Source organism: Phocoena phocoena, chromosome 15, assembly GCF_963924675.1.
Source record: "Phocoena phocoena chromosome 15, mPhoPho1.1, whole genome shotgun sequence".
NCBI classification, from domain to species: Eukaryota; Metazoa; Chordata; class Mammalia; order Artiodactyla; family Phocoenidae; genus Phocoena; species Phocoena phocoena.
The window spans coordinates 52,739,247-52,760,489 of NC_089233.1; the positions used below are offsets into that span (position 1 = coordinate 52,739,247).

At 37.6% G+C, this 21,243-nt stretch overlaps 1 protein-coding gene across 2 annotated transcripts in view; it reads right to left on the minus strand.

Annotated features, from left to right (window-relative positions):
- PLCB1 (phospholipase C beta 1) overlaps nucleotides 1-21,243 on the minus strand; it is a 686,080-nt gene that overhangs the window by 650,755 nt on the left and 14,082 nt on the right. For both annotated transcript variants that reach the window (XM_065892597.1, XM_065892598.1), the window contains exon 2: nucleotides 17,156-17,233. In XM_065892597.1, the coding sequence (XP_065748669.1) occupies nucleotides 17,156-17,233 (78 nt within the window). The remainder of the gene's footprint in view (nucleotides 1-17,155; nucleotides 17,234-21,243) is intronic.

Genomic DNA, 21,243 nt, shown 5'->3' on the forward strand with positions numbered 1-21,243 from the left:
CACAGCAGTATAAGGCTCAAATGCTGCATGTATGCAGTTAACACAATTGCCTGGCTAGGGTATTTAGCACTGCCTTGATATTTCAGGAAGCTTTGGAAGCCATTGGTCAGTTCTTCCCCATTGAGACATTTCACTATAATGAAGAGAGTCTCCTATGATTTGAGGAAACAATTCCTTTTCTGTATTTGATTGCAAAAATGGCCACAAATCATTCCATTATGTGTATCCAGGCCTCTTTGCAGAACTTGATATAAAGAGCTGGCATCTATTTCCTCACCCTATGAATGATTTGGTTTTGCACATAAAATGGGGCAGAAGTGCCAATATGGCAATTTTGACTCTAGGGCCTTGAAACTTCCATTCTGTCTCAGAACCCACCACAAGAACAAGCTGGAGGATGAGGGACCACCTGGACCAGATCCGAGCCATCCCAGCCATCCCAGATGCAGCCTCAGACATGAGAGGCCAGCCATGATCAGCAGAGCCTCACACCCATCCGCCAGCTACCTACAGATGCCAGAGGAGCCCGGCTGAACAAGAAAAAGGGTCTGCCTGAGCCCACACCAGACTGTCAGCCCACACAGGAGTGACTGAAATAAATGGTTGTTGTTCTAAGGCACTAAGTTTGGGGGTGGTTTGCTGCACAACAGAAGGTGACTGATATATTTATTCTGTAAATAACTACAAGAGATAATTAAGGGAGGAGGAGAATGATAAAGGGAAAATCTCTCTCAATGGACAAAATCTAATAAGGAATGATCAAACATTGCTTTTCCTTTTGTAAAGTGGGTTTATTTACCATATGTTCAACCACACCACTATATAATAACACAACCTGAATTAATCATTAATATTAGAAAATTTTACTTTTTTGGGAAATGATGGTGTGATATAGTGGAAGGAATGTATGTTGGTAATTAAGAGATGTGCATTTTAACTTGGGTTCTTTTACCAGCTAGCTATGTAATTGTGCCAGACCCCAGTCCCTGTCCCTCGATTACAAGAGAGAAAAATGAAAGGATCAGATGTGATAACTTAATTAAGGCCTGGTCCAATTCTAAAATGAAAGATTTTATGCCATTTTTGTCTGAAACATTAGCATTTTTTACCGCTACATTTCTTTGATTTCTATGATGGAATAAAACACTGCATTTAACCCTCCAACTAAGAGTCATTATCTTCATGGTACCTAGCACAACATCCCATCTGAAACTGGCTTAGACAATGAAGGAGACTGATTAGCTCATGGATTTGAAATGGTCTGATCTATATCTCAAATGACATCACTGAGGATCTGGTCCTTCACTGGTTTGTCTTCTGAAGGGTTAGCTTACCTGTTAGGCTCCCAAAGTGGTATCCAGAGCACCTGAACATCTTCATCCATGGGAACAAAATAACAAAGTCAGGTCCATACAACATCCTTGCAGGACATGATCCAGCAAGAGAGAGAAAGGTTCTTTCTCTATAAATTCAAGGAAACTTTTGCTTTGCACTGGCTCTGACTAGACCATTTCTGACCCAATCTCTATGCAGTGACATCCAACAGAACTTTCTGTTAGTGATGGAAATGTTCTTTAACTGTACCTGTCCACAGATGACTACAGAGCACTTGAAATGTGGCTACTGTGGCTGAGGAAACGCATTTCTTATTTTAATTACAATTTAAATGTAAAACGCAACATGCATCTAGTGGCCACCATATGGGACAGTGAAGCTCTCTAATGGGGAAAGGTCAGGTTACAGTAGCTGGCTAAACTAGTCAGTGCCCATTGCCTTGAACTGGGGACGCAGTTAATGCCATTCATTCCACAAAGGGAAGTTGTTCTGCCTGGTGTCCCAGAGCCCACCATTTTTATTTCCCATAGATTAATGGCCCAACTCAACATGAAATCCTTTGCCAAGGAGTCATATTGATAAATCTAACCTAGCACAATGCCGTGTGAAAGTCACTTTGGAATAATAGCCTTTTAAAGCTGAGAGTGACCTCAAGGCTCACACACTTCAAATCCATATCTCACAAAGAAAATGGGCTTGGGGTATCAATTGCTTTGCTTCTGGCAGTTATGAGCAGGGCCTGAATTTGCTGACCTTCAGCCATTTTCCACTGTAAAATCAGTCTTTACGCCACAGCAACCAACAGGCCTATTGTGACAGAACTGACTACATTCCACAGGAAGCTTCGTAATCATTAGCTTATTGAAACTTCCAGTAAAGGATGTTGCCAAAGACGCCTGATACTCTACGCTCAAAAGTCTAAATGAGTCTAAGTGATCATGTCAATGAGGCAGGCAGGCTGGCCTGGTGGGGACAGTGGTCGACCGGATCCCACATGCCCTGACTGCAGGTGGCCAAATGTGGCCATGGGGGTACTGGTGACCAGTGTTGCCAGGCCTTTTGATTTTCTGAGAAATCCAGATTTGCATATTAACTCCCCAGATTCTTTAAATGCTGGCCTTTACATTTTAATATGTTAAGCAGGCCAAGTAAGATCTGTCTGCCGGGCTTCCCTGGTGGTGCAGTGGTTGATGAGAGTCCGCCTGCCGATGCAGGGGACGCGGGTTCGTGCCCCAGTCCGGGAGGATCCCACATGTCACGGAGCAGCTGGGCCCGTGAGCCATGGCCGCTGAGCCTGCACGTCCGGAGCCTGTGCTCCGCAATGGGAGAGGCCACAACAGTGAGAGGCCCGCGTACTGCCAAAAAAAAAAAAAAAAAAAAGATCTGTCTGCCTGTGAATGGGTTCAGCCACCTGTTTGCGCCTGTGGTAGAGATTTATAAAGTCTGACCTGAAAATTAAGGCCTTCAGAGTAGTCGCTGCTGCTTGTGCCCATGTGTTCCTACGCATGCCCACTGACAACTTCTAACCACAACTATGAGTGCTTTCTTGAAGCCTGCTTTCTTGAAGCCTGGGGCCCGTTGATCTGGAGGTCCCTTGGCCATGGAGAGGGGCTGACAAAGTGCTGAGGACATAACAGCCCAGGGAAGAGCTGTCCTCAAACACTGACAGGCGGGAACTGATAGGTAAATATCACAGCTCTCTCGCTGTGGTGTGTGCCACAAGGTCCCCCAGGGCTCCCCAGTGGGTTGAAGCTTCAGTTGCCCAGAGTGTAACCTATTTGATAATTCAACCATTATGGGCTGTCTTCCCTTGCCTGTCTCACTTCCCCACTGTTCTGTCCATGCTTCATGAGGTCACCTTCCAAATCAAGTACTTGAGCTTGAATCTTTGTCTTGGGATCAGCTTCTGGGAGAACTCACCCTACAAACACCATAAAGCTGAAGTCATTTTAGAACTTTGTTCTTAACATCTTTATTGGAGTATAATTGCTTTACAATGGTGTGTTAGTTTCTGCTTTATAACAGTGTTCATTGCAGCTCTATTTACAGTAGCCAGGACATGGGTTTTTTGTTTTGTTTTGTTTATGGAAGTATAGTTGATTTATAATGTTGCGTTAGTTTCAGGTATACAGCAAAGTGATAAATTTATACATATTTAACTTTTTTTCAGATTCTTTTTCCTTATAGCTTATTACAACATATTGAGTATAGTTTCCTGTGCCATACAGTAGGTCTTTGTTGGTTATCTATTTTATATATAGTAGTGTGTATATGTTCATCTGTTTGTTTCATTTTTAATTTTTCCCTCTAGTCATGAACTCTGTCAGGGCTACAATAGATGAAAATTTCACAACCTAAAATCCCACCTCTTCTGATCATCTAATGTCTCAGTACTCACAATGTAGTGCTGAAACTGCTGGCCTCTTGCATAAGGAAGCCAGGCTATAGAAACACATACTCAACTAAAAATAGAATCCATTATGTATATCAGCACAGCCCTTAGTTTCTTAGCATAGCAACTAGTTCTGCCCCATAAAACTTTTTATTGAGGCATTCACTTCAAACAGGTGCATTGTTCACCATGTAAAACACTAAAGAGAAATCTCATGCAAAATCATTCCCATCACAATCCGCATAGAAGACAGAAGTGAAAACCAAGAATTCTTAAGGGAGAAACACACATTTTACCACTCAAATGTATCACACAGAAGTGATTGTATCACAAGCTTCCTGTCACACCTGTATATGACCTGGCTCTCTCTGGTTTCCCTGCTGGGCTTATGTATCAATAAAGTAAGGATTCCTACGAATTAATAAGAAGTGACATGATGCCATAATTTACCAAGATGATATCTGCTTTTGTATCTACAATACAAATTTAAGATATGAAATAATTATATAAAATCATTTTTAAAACCACATTTGCTATTCAAAAGTGCAACTAATTTAATGAAATATGGAATTCAAACAGTAACTTGGTCTACTAGGGGATCTATAAAACATAAACATAAGGTTAATAAACAGGGCTTGAGTGCTGAGGACATGTTCAGTAAAAATAAAACAAATAGCTAGTACCTGGAACATTTGGGGAATGGAAAATTAAATGAATCTTAATCAACTGAATATAATAAAAATATCTATTTTGATTCAATCTTGGATACTGAGAATCTTTCTAAAACATGCTAGTAATTTCCTGCCTTCCTAAGTGCAGTATAGGGAATATTATTCAATCATAGCTAAATAATTCAGAGTCTTGTAGGGCCTCTGGGTGCTCAAGCTAAGTCTGACTTCTGATAGAAATGAGGCCACGGACAGGAAAGGTAGAGTGAGCACAACCCCTCAGGATGTTCACTGAATTGATTTGTGATGTCAGCTTGCTTCCTCTCAGTGTTCACCTTGGCTGCACATTAGAATCAAATGAGGAGCTTTCCAAAACAAAAAAAAAAGAAAATCCAATGTCCTGACTGCACCCTAGAGCAATTAACTCAAACTCTCTGGGGCTGGGGCCCAGGCATCAGCACTCTTTGAAGCTCCCCCAGTGATTTCAGTGTTTCCATGTGCAGCCCAAGTTGAGAATCACTTCATATTTTTTGCCTTTTCCATGCACATGCAGTATGCCTACTGAGGTTTATTTTCAGACAAATCTATGAGAAAAAAAGCTCAGAGAGACACTTAACTTGACAGATTAAACAGGGTCTTTAAAAAGCAAGAAGTTAAGAGCCAGGACACAGAGCCAGATTGCCTGGGTTGTATTCCTGCCTCAATTCACAAACTGTATGACCAAGGTCATTACTCAAGCTCTGTGTGCACGTCAATGTCCTCATCTGGAAATGGGGGTGATAATAGCCCTAGCTTCACAGGTTCATGGAAATGATTGAGTGTGTGTGTGTGTGTGTGTGTGTGTGTGTGTGTGTGTGAGCATGCACATGTACATATGTATCAGAGCAGTGTCTGGCATGCAGAAAACACCATATATGTGATTGCTATTATTGGTGATTATGATAACAATGATAAAAAAATTAAATGTGCATAAACACTACTATATATAAAATAGGTAACTAATAAGAACCTGCTGTATAGCGCAGGGAACTCTACTCAATACTCTGTAATGGCCTAGATGCAAAAAGCATCTTAAAAATAAAAAAAAAGGGCTTCCCTGGTGGCGCAGTGGTTGAGAGTCCGCCTGCCGATGCAGGGGACACGGGTTCGTGTCCCAGTCCAGGAGGATCCCACATGCCGTGGAGCAGCTGGGCCCGTGAGCCATGGCCACTGAGCCTGAGCGTCCGGAGACTGTGCTCCGCAATGGGAGAGGCCACAACAGTGAGAGGCCCGCGTACCGCCAAAAAAAAAAAAAAAAAAAAAAAGAGTGGATATATGTATATGTATAACTGATTCACCTTGTGGTACACCTGAAAATAACACAACATTGTAAATCAACTATACTCCAATAAAAATTTTAAAAAATAAAATATTGAATTAGTGCAAACTGAATTAGTGCATATAAAAAAACACCTTAAAATATGTGACACCAATTACTTAATAAATCGATTGCTCTTTTTCTTAACATCTTTATTGGAGTATAATTGCTTTACAATGGTGTGTTAGCTTCTGCTATATAACACAGTGAATCAGCTATACTTATACATATATCCCCGTATCTCCTCCCTCTTGTATCTCCCTCCCATTCTCCCTATCCCACCCCTCTAGGTGGTCACAAAGCACCGAGCTGATCTCCCTGTGCTATGCCACTGCTTCCCACTAGCTATCTCTATTTTACATTTGGTAGTGTATATATGTCCATGCTACTCTCTCACTTCGTCCCAGCTTACCCTTCCCCCTCCCCAAGTCCTCAAGTCCATTCTCTATGTCTGCGTCTTTATTCTTGTCTGGCCCCTAGGTTTGTCAGAAGCTTTTTTTAGATTCCATATATATGTGTTTGCATATAGTATTTGTTTTTCTATTTCTGACTTACTTCACTCTGTATGACATACTCTAGGTCCATCCTCCTAACTATAAATAACTCAATTTCATTTCTTTTTATGGCTGAGTAATATTCCATTGTATATATGTGCCACATCTTCTTTATCCATTCATCTGTCAAAGGACACTTAGGTTGCTTCCATTTCCTGGCTATTGTAAACAGAGCTGCAATGAACATTGTGCTAATATGACTTTTTTTGAATTATGGTACTCTCAGGGTATATGCCCAGTAGTGGGATTGCTGGGTCATACAGTAGTTCTATTTGTAGTTTTTTAAGGAACCTCCATACCATTCTCCATAGTGCCTGTATCAATTTACATTCCCACCAACAGTGCAAGAGGGTTCCCTTTTCTCCACACCCTCTCCACCATTTATTGTTTGTAGATATTTTGATGATGGCCATTCAGACTGGTGTGAGGTGATACCTCATTGTAGTTTTCACTTGCATTTCTCTAATGATTAGTGATGTTGAGCATGCTTTCATGTGTTTGTTGGCAATCTGTATATCTTCTTTGGAGAAATGTCTATTTAGGTCTTCTGCCCATTTTTGGATTGGGTTGTTTTTTGATATTGAGTTGCATGAGCTGCTTGTAAATTTTGGAGATTAATCCTTTGTCAGTTGCTTCATTTGCAAATATTTTTCCCATTCTGAGGGTTGCCTTTTTTGTCTTGTTTATGTTCTCCTTTGATGTGCAAAAGCTTTTAAGTTGCATTTGTTTACTTTTGTTTTTATTTCCATTTCTCTAGGAAGTGGGTCAAAAAGGATCTTGCTGTGATTTATGTCATAGAGTGTTCTGCCTATGTTTTCCTCTAAGAGTTTTATAGTGTCTGGCCTTACATTTAGGTCTTTAATCCATTTTGAGTTTATTTTTGTGTATGGTGTTAGGGAGTGTTCTAATTTCATTCTTTTACATGTAGCTGTCCAGTCTTCCCAGCACCACTTATTGAAAAGGCTGTCTTTTCTCCACTGTATATTCTTGCCTCCTTTATCAAAAATAAGGTGACCATATGTGCATGGGTTTATCTCTGGGCTTTCTATCCTGTTCCATTGATCTATCTTTCTGTTTTTGTGCCAGTACCATACTGTCTTGATTACTATAGCTTTGTAGTAGAGTCTGAAGTCTGCGAGCCTGATTCCTCCAGCCCTGTTTTTCTTTCTTAAGACTTTTTTGGCTATTCAGGGTCTTTTGTGTTTCCATACAAATTGTGAAATTTTTTGTTCTAGTTCTGTGAAAAATGCCATTGGTAGTTTGATAGGGATTGCATTGAATCTGTAGATTGCTTTGGGTAGTAGAGTCATTTTCACAATGTTGATTCTTCCAATCTAAGAACATTGTATATCTCTCCATCTGTTTGTATCATCTTTAATTTCTTTCATCAGTGTCTTATAGTCTTCTGCTTACAGGTCTTTTGCCTCCTTAGGTAGGTTTATCCCTAGGTATTTTATTCTTTTTGTTGCAGTGGTAAAAGGGAGTGTTTCCTTAATTTCTGTTTCAGTTTTTTCATCATTAGTGTATAGGAATGCCAGAGATTTCTGTGCATTAATTTTGTATCCTGCTACTTTATCAGATTCATTGATTAGCTCTAGTAGTTTTCTGGTAGCATCTTTAGGATTCTCTATGTATAGTATCATGTCATCTGTGAACAGTGACAGCTTTACTTCTTCTTTTCCAATTTGGATTCCTTTTATTTCTTTTTCTTCTCTGACTGTTGTGGCTAAAACTTCCAAAACTATGTTGAATAATAGTGGTGAGAGTGTACAACCTTGTCTTATTCCTGATCTTAGAGGAAATGGTTTCAGTTTTTCACCATTGAAAACGATATTGGCTGTGGGTTTGTCATATAGTTTAAAGTTTATGTTTTTCCCTCTTAAAACTATTTAAATGAAACAAATGAAGATAAAATGTGAAAAATGGAAAATAATTATATTTTTAAGTCTATTTTTATTTTGGTAAATGCTTAAATGACTCAACTGTAAGTCTCCATTTATGTTACCAGAAGGAAAAAAGAGGCTTGTCCTGCTATTAAATATAGAAAGAGTTTGACAAGGACCCCATCAGTAGGATCACACAATTTTGAATTGGCAAGAAAAGCAACTAGAGGTCAAACAAATATACTCACTCTATCTATAACATCTATAATTCAAGCAAAGGAGCAAGACATTGGGTCAATACCAATATATTTGGAAATTCTACTCACAACAAGCGCAAATGGGTTTTCCAGATAACAAGAAATAAAATTATGAACAACATACAAAATGTATTTCCTCTACACATTCCTTTAATCCAGCATCTCAAACTAATTTTGTATCAAAAGGTACAAATATCCCATTATAATACCTTCATAGCATAGAAAGCATCCAATTTAATTTCTACTACAAGACTAGGAAGAGCTAAATATAAGCAACTCATAAAACTGAGGCATAATTTTGTAATTAAATTATATTAGGAGTAATAAACTCTGGTTACAATGTATTCACACAAGCAATGTTGTTATTTGCCTGATGAAGTGCTATGATGGAGACATGAAAATCAGGTTAATGCACTCACACCCTAGAAATGATTCCAAAGAAAGAACAATGATACCATTTCATAATAATCAGCTTGATTTTAAAATGCATTTACTAAAAAACCATGATTCACAACCTTGTAAAAATTTCCATTCTAATAACATGTTTTCTTCTATTGCATCTGCATAGGCTAAGCAATCATATTAGCTGTCCTACAGTAGCTAGAGTTCATGGAGGCAAAAGTTATGGGACTCAAGGCAGTGAAAAGAAGGAAGTGTTGATAATAAATAAAACTTAATCTGGAAGTAGAATTGATGAGAAGAAGTTTGTTCCTCAACAATCTAACAGACCACTGACTAAATTATTCTCACAAACACTGAACGTTTAATCTCTAAGGGTCTGATCAGTATGGAGGAAAAGGAGCTCCTGGTGCCAATACAGCAGTGAAAATCCAATCCCAAAGTGATTATCTTAGGAAAAAAGACACAGACAACCATGGCGGAGCCCAATTCCTCTTGTGAATAATAGCATTTTCTCCTATCCAAGACTTTTAAATCATCTTAAAGCTTATTTCATAAGATGCTTCCGATTCCCGAGGGTCAAAAACCTTTCACCTATGATGCAGTATTTATTAGCAAATTATCCTTAGTGGGAAGGTCTTCTCAACAATAAATCCCTTCTTTTGCCTTGCACAGTTCTGTTCCCAAAACATTACAAAATACATAAATAAACATCTTGTTTGCCCAAACAGACCTAAGTTTCGATACTTTAGATCAAAAGACCACAGCAGAGTCTAAACAGAAAACAAGTCACTATTACCTCGAAGAAGAAGAAAAACTCTTTTAAAATATATGTAAATAGATGGTCACTTGGCTTTCAAAACAGCACATTTGTGGTCCCTAACAATTAGTTAGGGACTAACTGTTTAGTCAGAGACTAACTGTCCATTATATACCAATAATAGAAGCCACCACAGTGAACCTTGAGGGCATTATGCCAAGTGAAATAAAGCCAGAGAGAGAGGGGCAAATATGACAGGTATCACTTACATGTGAAACCTTCAGAAAGGGGTGAGGTGTCAGACTCATAGCAACAGAGAGCAGAAAAGTGGTTGCCAGAGGCTGGGGTGCCAGGGAACTAGGGAGAGGTTGGTCAAAGGCTATAAACTTTCAACTATAAAATGAATAAGGGCTGAGAATCTAATGCATAGTATGGTGACTACAGCTGACAACACTGTATTATATAAATGAAATTTGCTAAGAGAGTAGAACCTATATATTCTCACACATACACAAAAATAAGAAAAATAAGTGAGGTAGGTGATGGATGTGCTAATTAACTAGATGGGGGGATCCTTTCACAATGGATATGTACATCAAATCAGATGTACACTTTAACTATCTTAAATTTTGTCAATCATACCTCAGGAATGCTGTCATTTTAAAATTTAATTTAAAAATTAAACTAATTTTAAAATTAATTTTTTAAAAAAAAGCCACCACAAAGAGTGAGTTTACAAAGTGCCAGGCATTGTGCTACACACATGCATCATGTTTATGAGCAACTCTGAGAAAGTTACACCCCATCTTGCAGATGAGGAAACGGAGGCTTAAATGGTTGAAGAGATTCACCAGACATGACTCATGGAGTACAAGGCAGAGCAGAAACTCCAACCCACATCTGTCTGACTTCAAGTTCTGGCCTCCCAAATCAGGACTCTTTTAAGAAAAAGCAAAGAAAACCTCCCTGGCTTAAAGTATATACCTAACAGTTTCCAGTACCTCTTACTAAGGAATCTTTTTAATGCCCTTAACTATGGGGTATCTATATTAAGTTGTTACGTACAAAGCATCCATGTTAAGCAGTTGCTAAACAAGGATTCTAGTAAAATGAGTTTATTTTAGAGGTGGTTCCAGGATACATGGGTAATCGAGACAGGAAGGGAAGGAAGCCCAAATAGGGTGTGTTTTCAAGCCAGTTACCACTGAGGGTAAATGGGCTTATTAACCCTGGAGGGCACTAGAGGAAAACAGAAAGCTAGCACCTTTGAGTTATCCCATCCAAGAAGTGAGGGAGCTGTGGTATTTGCCCATCAAACTTCTTTGGTTGAGTGGGTGTTCATTCAGGCAGTGACATGAGCTCCAGAGGCCAGAAAAATCAAAGGAATGCAAATGCTGGCCACTGGGGTCCAACTCTCAGCCTCAGGAGTAGTAAGGACGTGGGTTTAGATTTTGGGCCATGTCTGCTCTATTAATTTCTTTATGTGAAGGAAATTCATGGAGGGTGAAAGAAAAGACTTAGTCCATAGTTGCTGCTGGTTTGTTGGCAATGATTGGTACACCACTGCAGGCCAAGCAATGATCCCAGCCCTCCAAGAGTGATACTCACATGCTGTTTTCTAAGGTAAATCAGTTGTTGTTTCAGGGTTTGGGGGAAACTGCCAAATAAAAGTGAATAGAGTTGATCTTCTTAATTTATAATCACATCACTGCACTCAATTGACTGTTGAGTGTCTTACCCCATTCACCATAGACAAGAAAGTCCAAAATTGATGTTTCTGGGATATACTAGGGAAGTGTGTGTGAAAGAGGAAGCGCCATTGTTAAATGATGATTAATGAAATCCGTGGTGCCTGGTGGTTCTTTTGGAGGCCAGACTATTTTTTTAACATGATATTTCTAGATTTTCTTAGAGGTTTATGAGGCATCATTTTAAATGTTTTTGAATTCTGGACTTCTATGCTGAAAACGTCACTGTGTCTTATGTAAATATTTAATTTTTAAACTTTGCTTTTGAACGCTGTATAGAAATTTAAGGCTACCATAAGAGAATGAGGTCTATAGTTGTCTTTAATAGAAGCTTAATCATTGCTCTACAAGGATCCCAAATAGTTGTCTCGTGCAAAATCACAGGCCAGAAAAAGATGGCATATGGTGCAGATGGTGGAGCCCTCCTCTGGTCCTGGGTCCCTAGAAATGGCTGGATATGCAGGTGTAAATATATGTCTATCATCTAGGATCATGGGTACACAGAAAGGATTGTACTTGTTCAATCAGAAAGAATGGAAGAAAAAAGATAAATGGAATAAAAAGTAGGAAATGACATCCCAGAAACCCACAGACATTAAAACATAGGAGTAGATCTGGGCCACCCAAACAGGCGGTGAAGGTATTAGCACTAGGAATGAAATGGGAGCATCAACTCAGGTAAACCCATCATCACAGATCCCACCTCCCACACCCTCCACTCTCAGCCAGAAGAAAGCTACAGAAGAGATGGTGCTATCAGAGCTGGCTCCAACAAGAAAGAATGAGGAGCCACCCACAGACAAGACTAATCATTTGAAGAAATTAAATTTAGAACCAAACTTCACATCAGTGTTCAAAATACATTATATAATTGCTATGGCCTGAATGTTTGTGTCCCTACCCCCCAGGCCAAATTCATATGTTGAACACCTAATGCCCAAGGATGGTATTAGAAGATGGGGCCTTTGGGAGGTGATTAGGTCCTGAGGGCAGAGTCCTCCTGAATGGGATTAGCATCCTTATAAAAGAGGCTCCAGAGAGATCCTTAGCCCCTTCCACCACATGAGGACACCAGAAGTCTGCAACCCAGAAGAGGGTTCTCACTGGACCATGCTGATACCCTGGTCTTGGACTTCCAGCCTCCTGAACTGTGAGAAATAAATATCTGTCATTTATAAACTACCCTTTCTATAGTATTTTGTTAGAGCAGCCCAAATGGACTAAGACAACTATACATGAATTAAAAATCTAAACTAATAATAATGATGGCTATGAGGATGACGAATAAGAAAGGCTTTAAATAAAGCAAAATAAAGAAAAAAGGTTGAAATGTGAATACATCAAATTTGAGACTGTCGAGTCATCTTTTGTCATGCATAAGTTAAAAGTTAAGAAATTCAAAAGACAAGCCACAGACAGGAAGAAAATATTTGCAACATCCCTAACAGCTAAAGGATTAACATCCAGAATACCTGGACAACTCTCAACACAAGGCAAGGAAATTCAGCAGGTAACTCCTGTAAGAGAAAATAGAAATTGTCCACAAATGTAAGAAAATGTACACAGCTCAGTAGCAAATCAGGCAATAGCAAATTAGAGCAGAGATACAATGCTTGCAACAGATTGACAAAAATTAAAATGTTTCTTAATAGTGTTGGTGGGGATGGAGGAAACAGTTCCTCTCACACAAGACTGGCAAAGTTATAAAATGACACAACTATTAACTAAAATTTAGGATATATATAGCCTTCAATCAGCAATTGTACTTCTCAAAATTTACCTCAGGGACGCCTGACCCATATACTCAGAGAGGGATACACAAGGCTGACTATTACTCTATAGTTCAGGATTGTTTTCTGTGGACTAGAAACAGACAGCTACCAAGAGTCCATCAATGAGAATTTTTTATTGTTAAATGAAATTTGCTCATCCATTCTATGGGATACGTAGAGCAATTTAAAAGAATCAAGTGCATTCACATGTACTTACACAAAAAGTTCTGTAAGACATATTGTAAAGTGAAAAGCCAGTTTGTGGAACTGTAAAAATAATATGATGTTATTTAGGGTACAAATGGATATAAATGAAACAAACTGAAATATTTCCATAGTTAATGTATGCACAAATTCATTAAAAGGAGACCTGGAAAGATACCATGAAGCTGTTACGAGCAATTGACTTTGGAAGAGACTAGGATTGGGTCAATGGTGGGATGGAGTCAAAGGCATCAATACTGCTTTACTCTCTTACAAAAAGAACCTATTAGTGGATTATCCACAAAATAAAAAATAAATAATATCTGTAACAAAAAAGATAAAGTAGTAGGGGTCCTTCCTTTAAAATGTGTTTTTCCTCCTCTTCCTTGTTAATTTAATTATATGTTCCTCTTTCCCCTCCTGCAAGCTCCTGTTTTAGGGATACAAGGAAGAGCTTACTAAACTATATTGAATTTCTTGGATCTAGTAGTGAGTAGTTTTATTTTTACACCAACCTTGGCACAGAAGCAGGGCATCAGCTTACTATGTTTCATGTTCTAGCAGGATAGGTTTTTGTTATTAGCCTTTTACACTGACCCTTTTTTCTTCTTTAGCTCCCATACAGATTCTTCTTGCAGTTCGCATGGTTTTCACGGCCAACACTTCCTGTGTTGGTTTCTGGTCCTGATATGGCAGAGCTCCAAAGTCAAGTCATAGTGTAATGCAGGCAACCTCTTCCATACTCAGGCTGTACAGGAGCCCCTTCTCACTCATGATTACAAATAAACTGATCTTCTTTACATAACACACACTGACATAAGAAAAACAACCATGCTTAAAATAGTCATATTCAGAAACTCATTCTTGCTAATTACAGTCAATAAGATTTACAGAGCCAACAATAAAAGGGAAAGAATGATTAAAATAAGCCCAGAGCTGGTACAAAGTATGAACATTTATCCCTTAAGATGATGTTCATATTTATCTGCTCCCAACCAACCCCAAACATTCTTTCAATGTTTCATCAGAGCACATTTCTGCTACATAAAAATTACCTGCCTGCTCTGGTTTTTAAGTTCTTAAATCATCTGGGCTGTCTGTCTTCTTTGCCACCTATCATTTCTATGGTGACAAATCAAAGGAGGGGTTACAGAAGGAAGCATGTCAATGTTCACAGAGAGTGAAACCAGTGGCTTGAAATCAGTGGTGCATGGTACAATGTGGCCATGACAGGAGAGAAGACATGGATGAGAAACTGTCAAACGTGAGGATTCTCCTCCAGGGCTATAAAGAGAAAGATCTTTTAACAATATTCTTTACCAAGAGCTTCTTAAGCCACTCAGCTCGCCTCTGAGCAGAGTAGGCTTCAAGGGATCGCTAATCAAAGGGCTTCAGCACAGGCTTCATGGACCAAGGAGAAACATGGACAAAGACAAAGGAAGAAGCTCCAGGGAGAAGAGAGGCACATCACCCAGATACCAACACAAGCTTCCAAACAGGGGTGGGGAGGGAATCAGGGGATAAACTTAAAAGTATCACATTTTTTCTTTGAGTCGTAACCCCTGTAGTACATGTGATAGATTCATATCAACAAGACTGATTGTCAGAAAAAATATCTTAAAGAAACTGGGCCTCTAAGCATCATCTGACTGCAACATTAGGCCCATCCCTTCAAATGATTTTATGCAAAAACATGGATTTAAAGCTTGTGTGCCCTCCCCACTCACTTGTGGGTACCATCTCTGCTTACGTACATTTATGCTCCTAATATATCACTTACAGGAGTCTACCTCTTAGAAGTGGATTCATCACTCATTCTGACTCCAGGACTAGGCTTAAAGCCAGAAGAAAATGACAAACTTAGAATCATGGAAAGTTTAATTTTTTTCTTAAATCGTCTCATCTTTTAGATACTGATATATGATCATTAACTAAAAAAATAAACCTCAAAATTCTGATACATGACTGACCGTTGACTTAAAAAGTGAAAAATGAAATTCCCATCTCTTGGCTAGAACTGGAAGATTAATATCCATGAAAAGAAAAGTAATAAAGAGACAGAAGTATTGCTACCACAGTATTTGTTTAAGTTGGTCATAAACAGCATTACAACCAAGAGAAAGTGGTTAGTATTAAAAAACTGAGAATTTTCTACATTTGAAAATAAGCATGAGTTAAAATACTGGGTTCACAGGACAACAGAGGTACATCAAAAAGCCTCTGGTCCTAAACAGTTTCTCTTTCTTAAGCAATGAAATATTTATGATTGGTCTTAAAGGGGAGCTTAACTGAGTTGCTATGAATTATTTAAAAACCCCCAAATACCTTCTGTTGCTTTTATAGAAGCTTGATTTACAAGTTGAAAAATCAAACTGACAGTCTAGTCTCTTGTACAAATACCCAACATTTAAAAATGCTCTAGGCATTATAAATATATCTTTCATGAATATAGCTTCAACAGTTCTAAAAATAGCCTTTAGGAGAAAAAAATAAAAAACCTCTTTCAAGCCATTGTTTTATACATAACAGCAGGAAACCAAACAGAATGTCAAAGCCAAAGTGATTAACACACCCAGTAATAAACATGAACAGTCAGTATGAAATCTTACTCAAATACGGTTTTTGACGTTAGCTCGGGGTCTATGATTTAGCCCCATGTCTGTGGCCAGAGATGATTACAGGGCACCCATATTCAGAAAGTAACTCCAGGACCACAAAGCTAAAATCTGCCTTTTGGATGACGTGTTAACAGACCCATTCAGGAGTGGCCCTGGGAGCCAGATATTACTGTCTAGCACCCTAAGAGTTTCCCCAGGCTCTACTCTGACCCCAAATATGCCACTGCACAGAGCAGTTTCCATACCACTACTCACTGGTGAAGTCCAGGTTGCCCCCAATGGCCGAAAGCTAAGCTGACAAACACCAGTAACCTTGGATATAGAGAACTAACACCAGAACATGAAAAAGCACCTCACAGTTTGATGCCAGGTATTTTATTGGTTTCAGTATGGATTTAGCACTCTCAATAAAGCCTGTCCCATCTTTCCAAATATCAGAACTTATAGGACCAAAATATTCTGTGGTCTGTGGCATTGTATGTTCAAGTGCAACATCAAGCGTATGTTCAAGTGTATGTTCCATCGTCTATGGAAATAATAACCTACTTTTTATGAATATTCTGACCTAACTACCCGTTAAACTCCAAATAAATCTTATGATCTGCAGACAGTCTAGTTTTTAATAATTCAATATGGAATCATCTCAATTGGTTTCATAATAAATGAGATTCTAAATTCATGGTATGGTGGACAGAAAGCTAAAATGGGAAGAAATTCCTGAAAAAGTGAAGGTATAGTCTAAAGGGATCTTATTCCTGATTTTCTAACAAAAAACAAATTATCAAGGCCAAATTCCTGCTGAGGCTGGGAGAACACTTAATAAGCAGCAAAGGGGAGAAGGAAGAGAAAGGGAAAGCCACAGTTACAGTCATCAGGGTCAAAAATGACTTTCTCATCATGTTTCTTCATTTTTTATGGGTAGAGTTGGGGGGAGACTTAACAGCAGTAATACTGGCTAACTTCCCTCTACAACAAATGTAATTCACAATTCCATGTTCTTACCCTGAAAAATGCCAATTGTTCTAGGATTTAGCACATCTAATATTTCAGACCTTGGAAAATCCCAAGACATTTATATCTAAGATATTATTTTTAAGTAGAATCTTTAAATAAATTACAGAGTCATCCATGAAACAGATAGAAAGCTAAATACTTCGCAAATCAGCAACTAACTGGAAAATGTAAGAAAGACATATCTCACTTCTTACCTTGTTTTGATCTGTCCAGTAAAAGAAAAATCCCTGAGGGTCGGTCCTCAAAATAATTGGAGTGACAATAGTGGAGTCCTAGAAATGTAAGAAAATACATGTATATCAACATATGCCACTATAGAAAGCCTTACCTGTGAATTACTTAACAAGTTATAATTGTTAAGTTTCTCCAAGATCATCAATTATTAGTAAAACTAATAAAAAATTAAACATGATATCTTTAACATCATAGGATTGCTAATTACATAACTGAGGTACTTTACTAATAATTAGAATATTGGGACATTACTTATAAAGGAAAAGGCCAGTGATGCATGTATTTATTGATTAAGGCAAGTTTTTAAAGGCACTGGCATGTTTTCTAACAAAAAGCTATATTTGGTTTTCCAAATAATAACACTAAACATCATTACATATTTTATATGATTAAAGTTAATTAAAATCCATGCTTCAGGATATTATTTTAAATTACATTTGCTCTATAAAATGATTTTTAATTGTACTGAAGACAGTAAACACAGCATTTAGGTATTGCTGTTTCCAAGGTAACAGTAAATAAGGTCATCTTCTATACGTTCGGAAGGCTATACACAAAACTGTTATAAATTTAAATTTCACACAATAAAATAAAACATCATAGACAGTCTTCTTAGTTTAAAGCATGCATATTATAAAGCAAAAACTGCCTGTATTGTAATTACAATATTAAACATTTCTAAAATATGTGTTCTTTTCTTTTGGCAATTTTCAGAAAGGCATACCATCTGCACAAAGAAACACATGTCACTGGATATGGATTTTTATACTGAAATACTGGGATCTTTGCAGGAATTGCATTTTTTAAAGAGACATAAATAAAACCAGTTTATTTCAACTTTTTCATACACATTGTAACTCTGGTGTGTCATATCCTCTATCTGATTAAAAAGATTTGTAATAAATTTAGAACTTGCAGAGATAATTTTGGAATTTGGGATTGTCTTCCTGATGGGTAGAGCAGATTTAAGGCTTTTGTACACATGGTAAGTTTTATTATAAGAGCCAGGTTCTGGAGGCCAACCCCTCGGGCTCAAATCTCTGCCTGTCCCCTCCCGTGCCTCATTCTGCACAACCACACTGGAAAAAAAAGAGATAATAATCATACTTCCATCAGAGATTTTTGTGAGAATTAAATAGGATAATTTGGGTAAAGCACTTGGATCAATTCTTGGCACATAAAAATGTTCATTATTATTATAGTGGATTATGTTTAAAACCTGATTTATTAAAATATTAAATGAAAGTTTATCATGGCATTCTTTTTTTATTGTGGTAAGTATATATAACATAAAACTTACCATTTTTAAGTGTAAAGTTCAGGGACATTAAGTACTTTCACATTGCTCTGCAACCATGACCACCATCCACCCTCATCTTCCCAAACTGAAACTTCACACTCATTAAACACTAACTCACCATTCCCTCCTCCCCCTAGGCCTTGACAATCACCATTCTATTTTCTATATCTATGAATTTGACTACTTTTTGGTACCTTATATAAATAGAATCATACAGTATTTTTCCTTTTGTATCTGGTTGATTTCACTCAGCATAATGTGTTCAAGGTTCATCCATGTTATAGTAGGTATCAAAATTTCCTTCCTTTTTAAGACTGAATAATACTCAATTATATGTCTGTATCATTTAGTTTATCCATTCATTCACTGATGGACATTTGGGTTGTTTCTTTCCACCTTCTGGCTGTTGTGAACAATGCTGCTATAAACATGGGCCTACAAATATCTGTTTGCGTCCCTGCTTTCAATTCTTTTCCATATATACCCAGAAGTGAAATAACTGGATCATATGATAGTTCTATATTTAATTTTTTGAGCAACTGCCTTGCTGTTTTATTCTGATAGTCTTAAGATTCATTCTTAACATGCAGTCTGAAAATATGCTGTTACATAGAGCTTCAGCTGGAATTTTTAAATTCCAAAATTACTTTTAAATGTTAAAAAAAAAAAGACACTTGGAAACAAATTTGATAGTATAATGGAAGAATAATTTTTAAAATATCTGAAGCTTCTCCTATGAGATTACATGCATAGAAGTTCACAGTAATATTTCCAGTAAATCATAGCAATATTTTCAGTTCTGTTTCATCACCTACTCTTCCAGAGTTGGGTGAAATAAAAGTTTCCAATAGGCTTCACAGAACACACATCCCAATTTCCAGGTAAATTTGGAATTAACCTGTAGGTGTAACTTATCATTTTCACATCAGTTCCTTTTCTAATCAGAGTGTCTGACAAGAGTATCTGATAGGATTCTAATCAAAAACTTAGTGACAATTCACTGCAAAGATCCCAGACAATAAAATATTTAAAGTTAGCAGAGCAAAACAGCTCAAATTTATATGTTGGAACATTGTGTTAGGCTGCCTCATTGTTTCGGATACTGCTTTTTCTAGCTTATTCCTTTTCCTCCTTCAAAATTAAAGCTCCTTTGTTCAGTATTTTCTTGACCCACTCTTCCGGCCATAGTTCCTCTACTAAATGATCATTTATCGTGGCTCCCTGCCTGCTTCCTCCATAATCACCTTTGACATTCCAAGATCAGCTGGAACTTAGCATTCTTGCCATGCAAGGCAGGGTTTGACCCAGAAATACATGAATATCCATTTTCAACTCCACCTCCTTTTTTCACACCTCTCACATAGCTGCAAGTGCCTATATTCTCCCCCTACTCAACCCAGATCTCAAGTATTCTTAATTGTCAGAATATATGCTGTAGTTTGAAGTTTGAAATATACGGCCATCCTTCATTTCCAAGGCAACTGCAGCATTTTACTGCAGAATAATGGAGGTAACTCTCAGATGGTCTATGTTTTATTCTTTCTCCCTCCATCAATATCCGTAAGATGTGTATTCCATAAGAAGGTGGTTTTCAAACTTTTGGGTGCATCAGATTTACAAGGAGTACTGGTTAAAATGCAGACTACTGAGCCCTTTCTCTGGAGCTTCTCACTTAGGAGATCTGGAATAGAGTCTGAGAATCTGCATTTCTACTTAATTTTCAGTGATGCTGCTGCTACTGGTCCAGGAACCAGACTCAGATCCACTGACACAGGCCCACAATGGGTGAGGCTTTGAATCAGGAATACCATGATGTAAATGCCCAGGAGCATCAGTGAGCTTGAAATGTAGACATCCCTGTGTCTTCTAAGTACATGGCTTCTAACTAGGAATTCAACTTTAATTTGCTTATTTAAAGTTATAAGGTATTTTTTCCAATAAACATCTACTTTGAAAAGAAGAACACTAATAAACATACCTGTCTTAAGTTAGTAATTGTGGATAATGTACAGTAAATCTCTATTTACCCCTCTTTCGTTGACAGAAACCATTTTACTCTCATCCCATCTTATCAAAAGTGAAGACTAATATTATGATATAAGAAGCTGTTGTTCTACAATTTACATGAATCTCCAAAAAGATTTTAGGTTAAATAAAGGACAGTCAAGGAACAAAGTAAAGGGACTTCTTAAAACCTCAACATCCAAAAGAATGAGAGATATTTCAGTAAAAAGAGTCACTGCAATCAATATTAAAATTACAAAGTCCTATAACTTCTTTATTATGACTTGTGCATCAATGTGCTGATATAAATCAATAACATAATAATGCAATGTTATATGATAATTACATCTCAAAAAAAAGATGAAATGTGAAAATAAATGAATCACTATAAAACAAATTATATACCCAGGAGTATAATCTATAAAAATATTGAATCGATACGCTGTACACCCAAAACTAATATAATAAGGCAACTATACTTTAATAATAAATAAATAAACAAAATGTCCTAAAGAAACTGGGAGGAAATGACAAAACAGTCCAAACTCCCTCCCAATACCAGAATATTCTTTACAAAACTCACTGACCAAATAGTAATAGACACATCCTAAATGTTTGGTCTGAGCCAATCACTGCAATATGAACTCGAAATGGAATTTCTCCTTTGATATTTATAATATTTTAAGAGGTAGACACTTATCCCGATTTTACATATAAATAGACTAAGGCTTAGCTTAAATAACT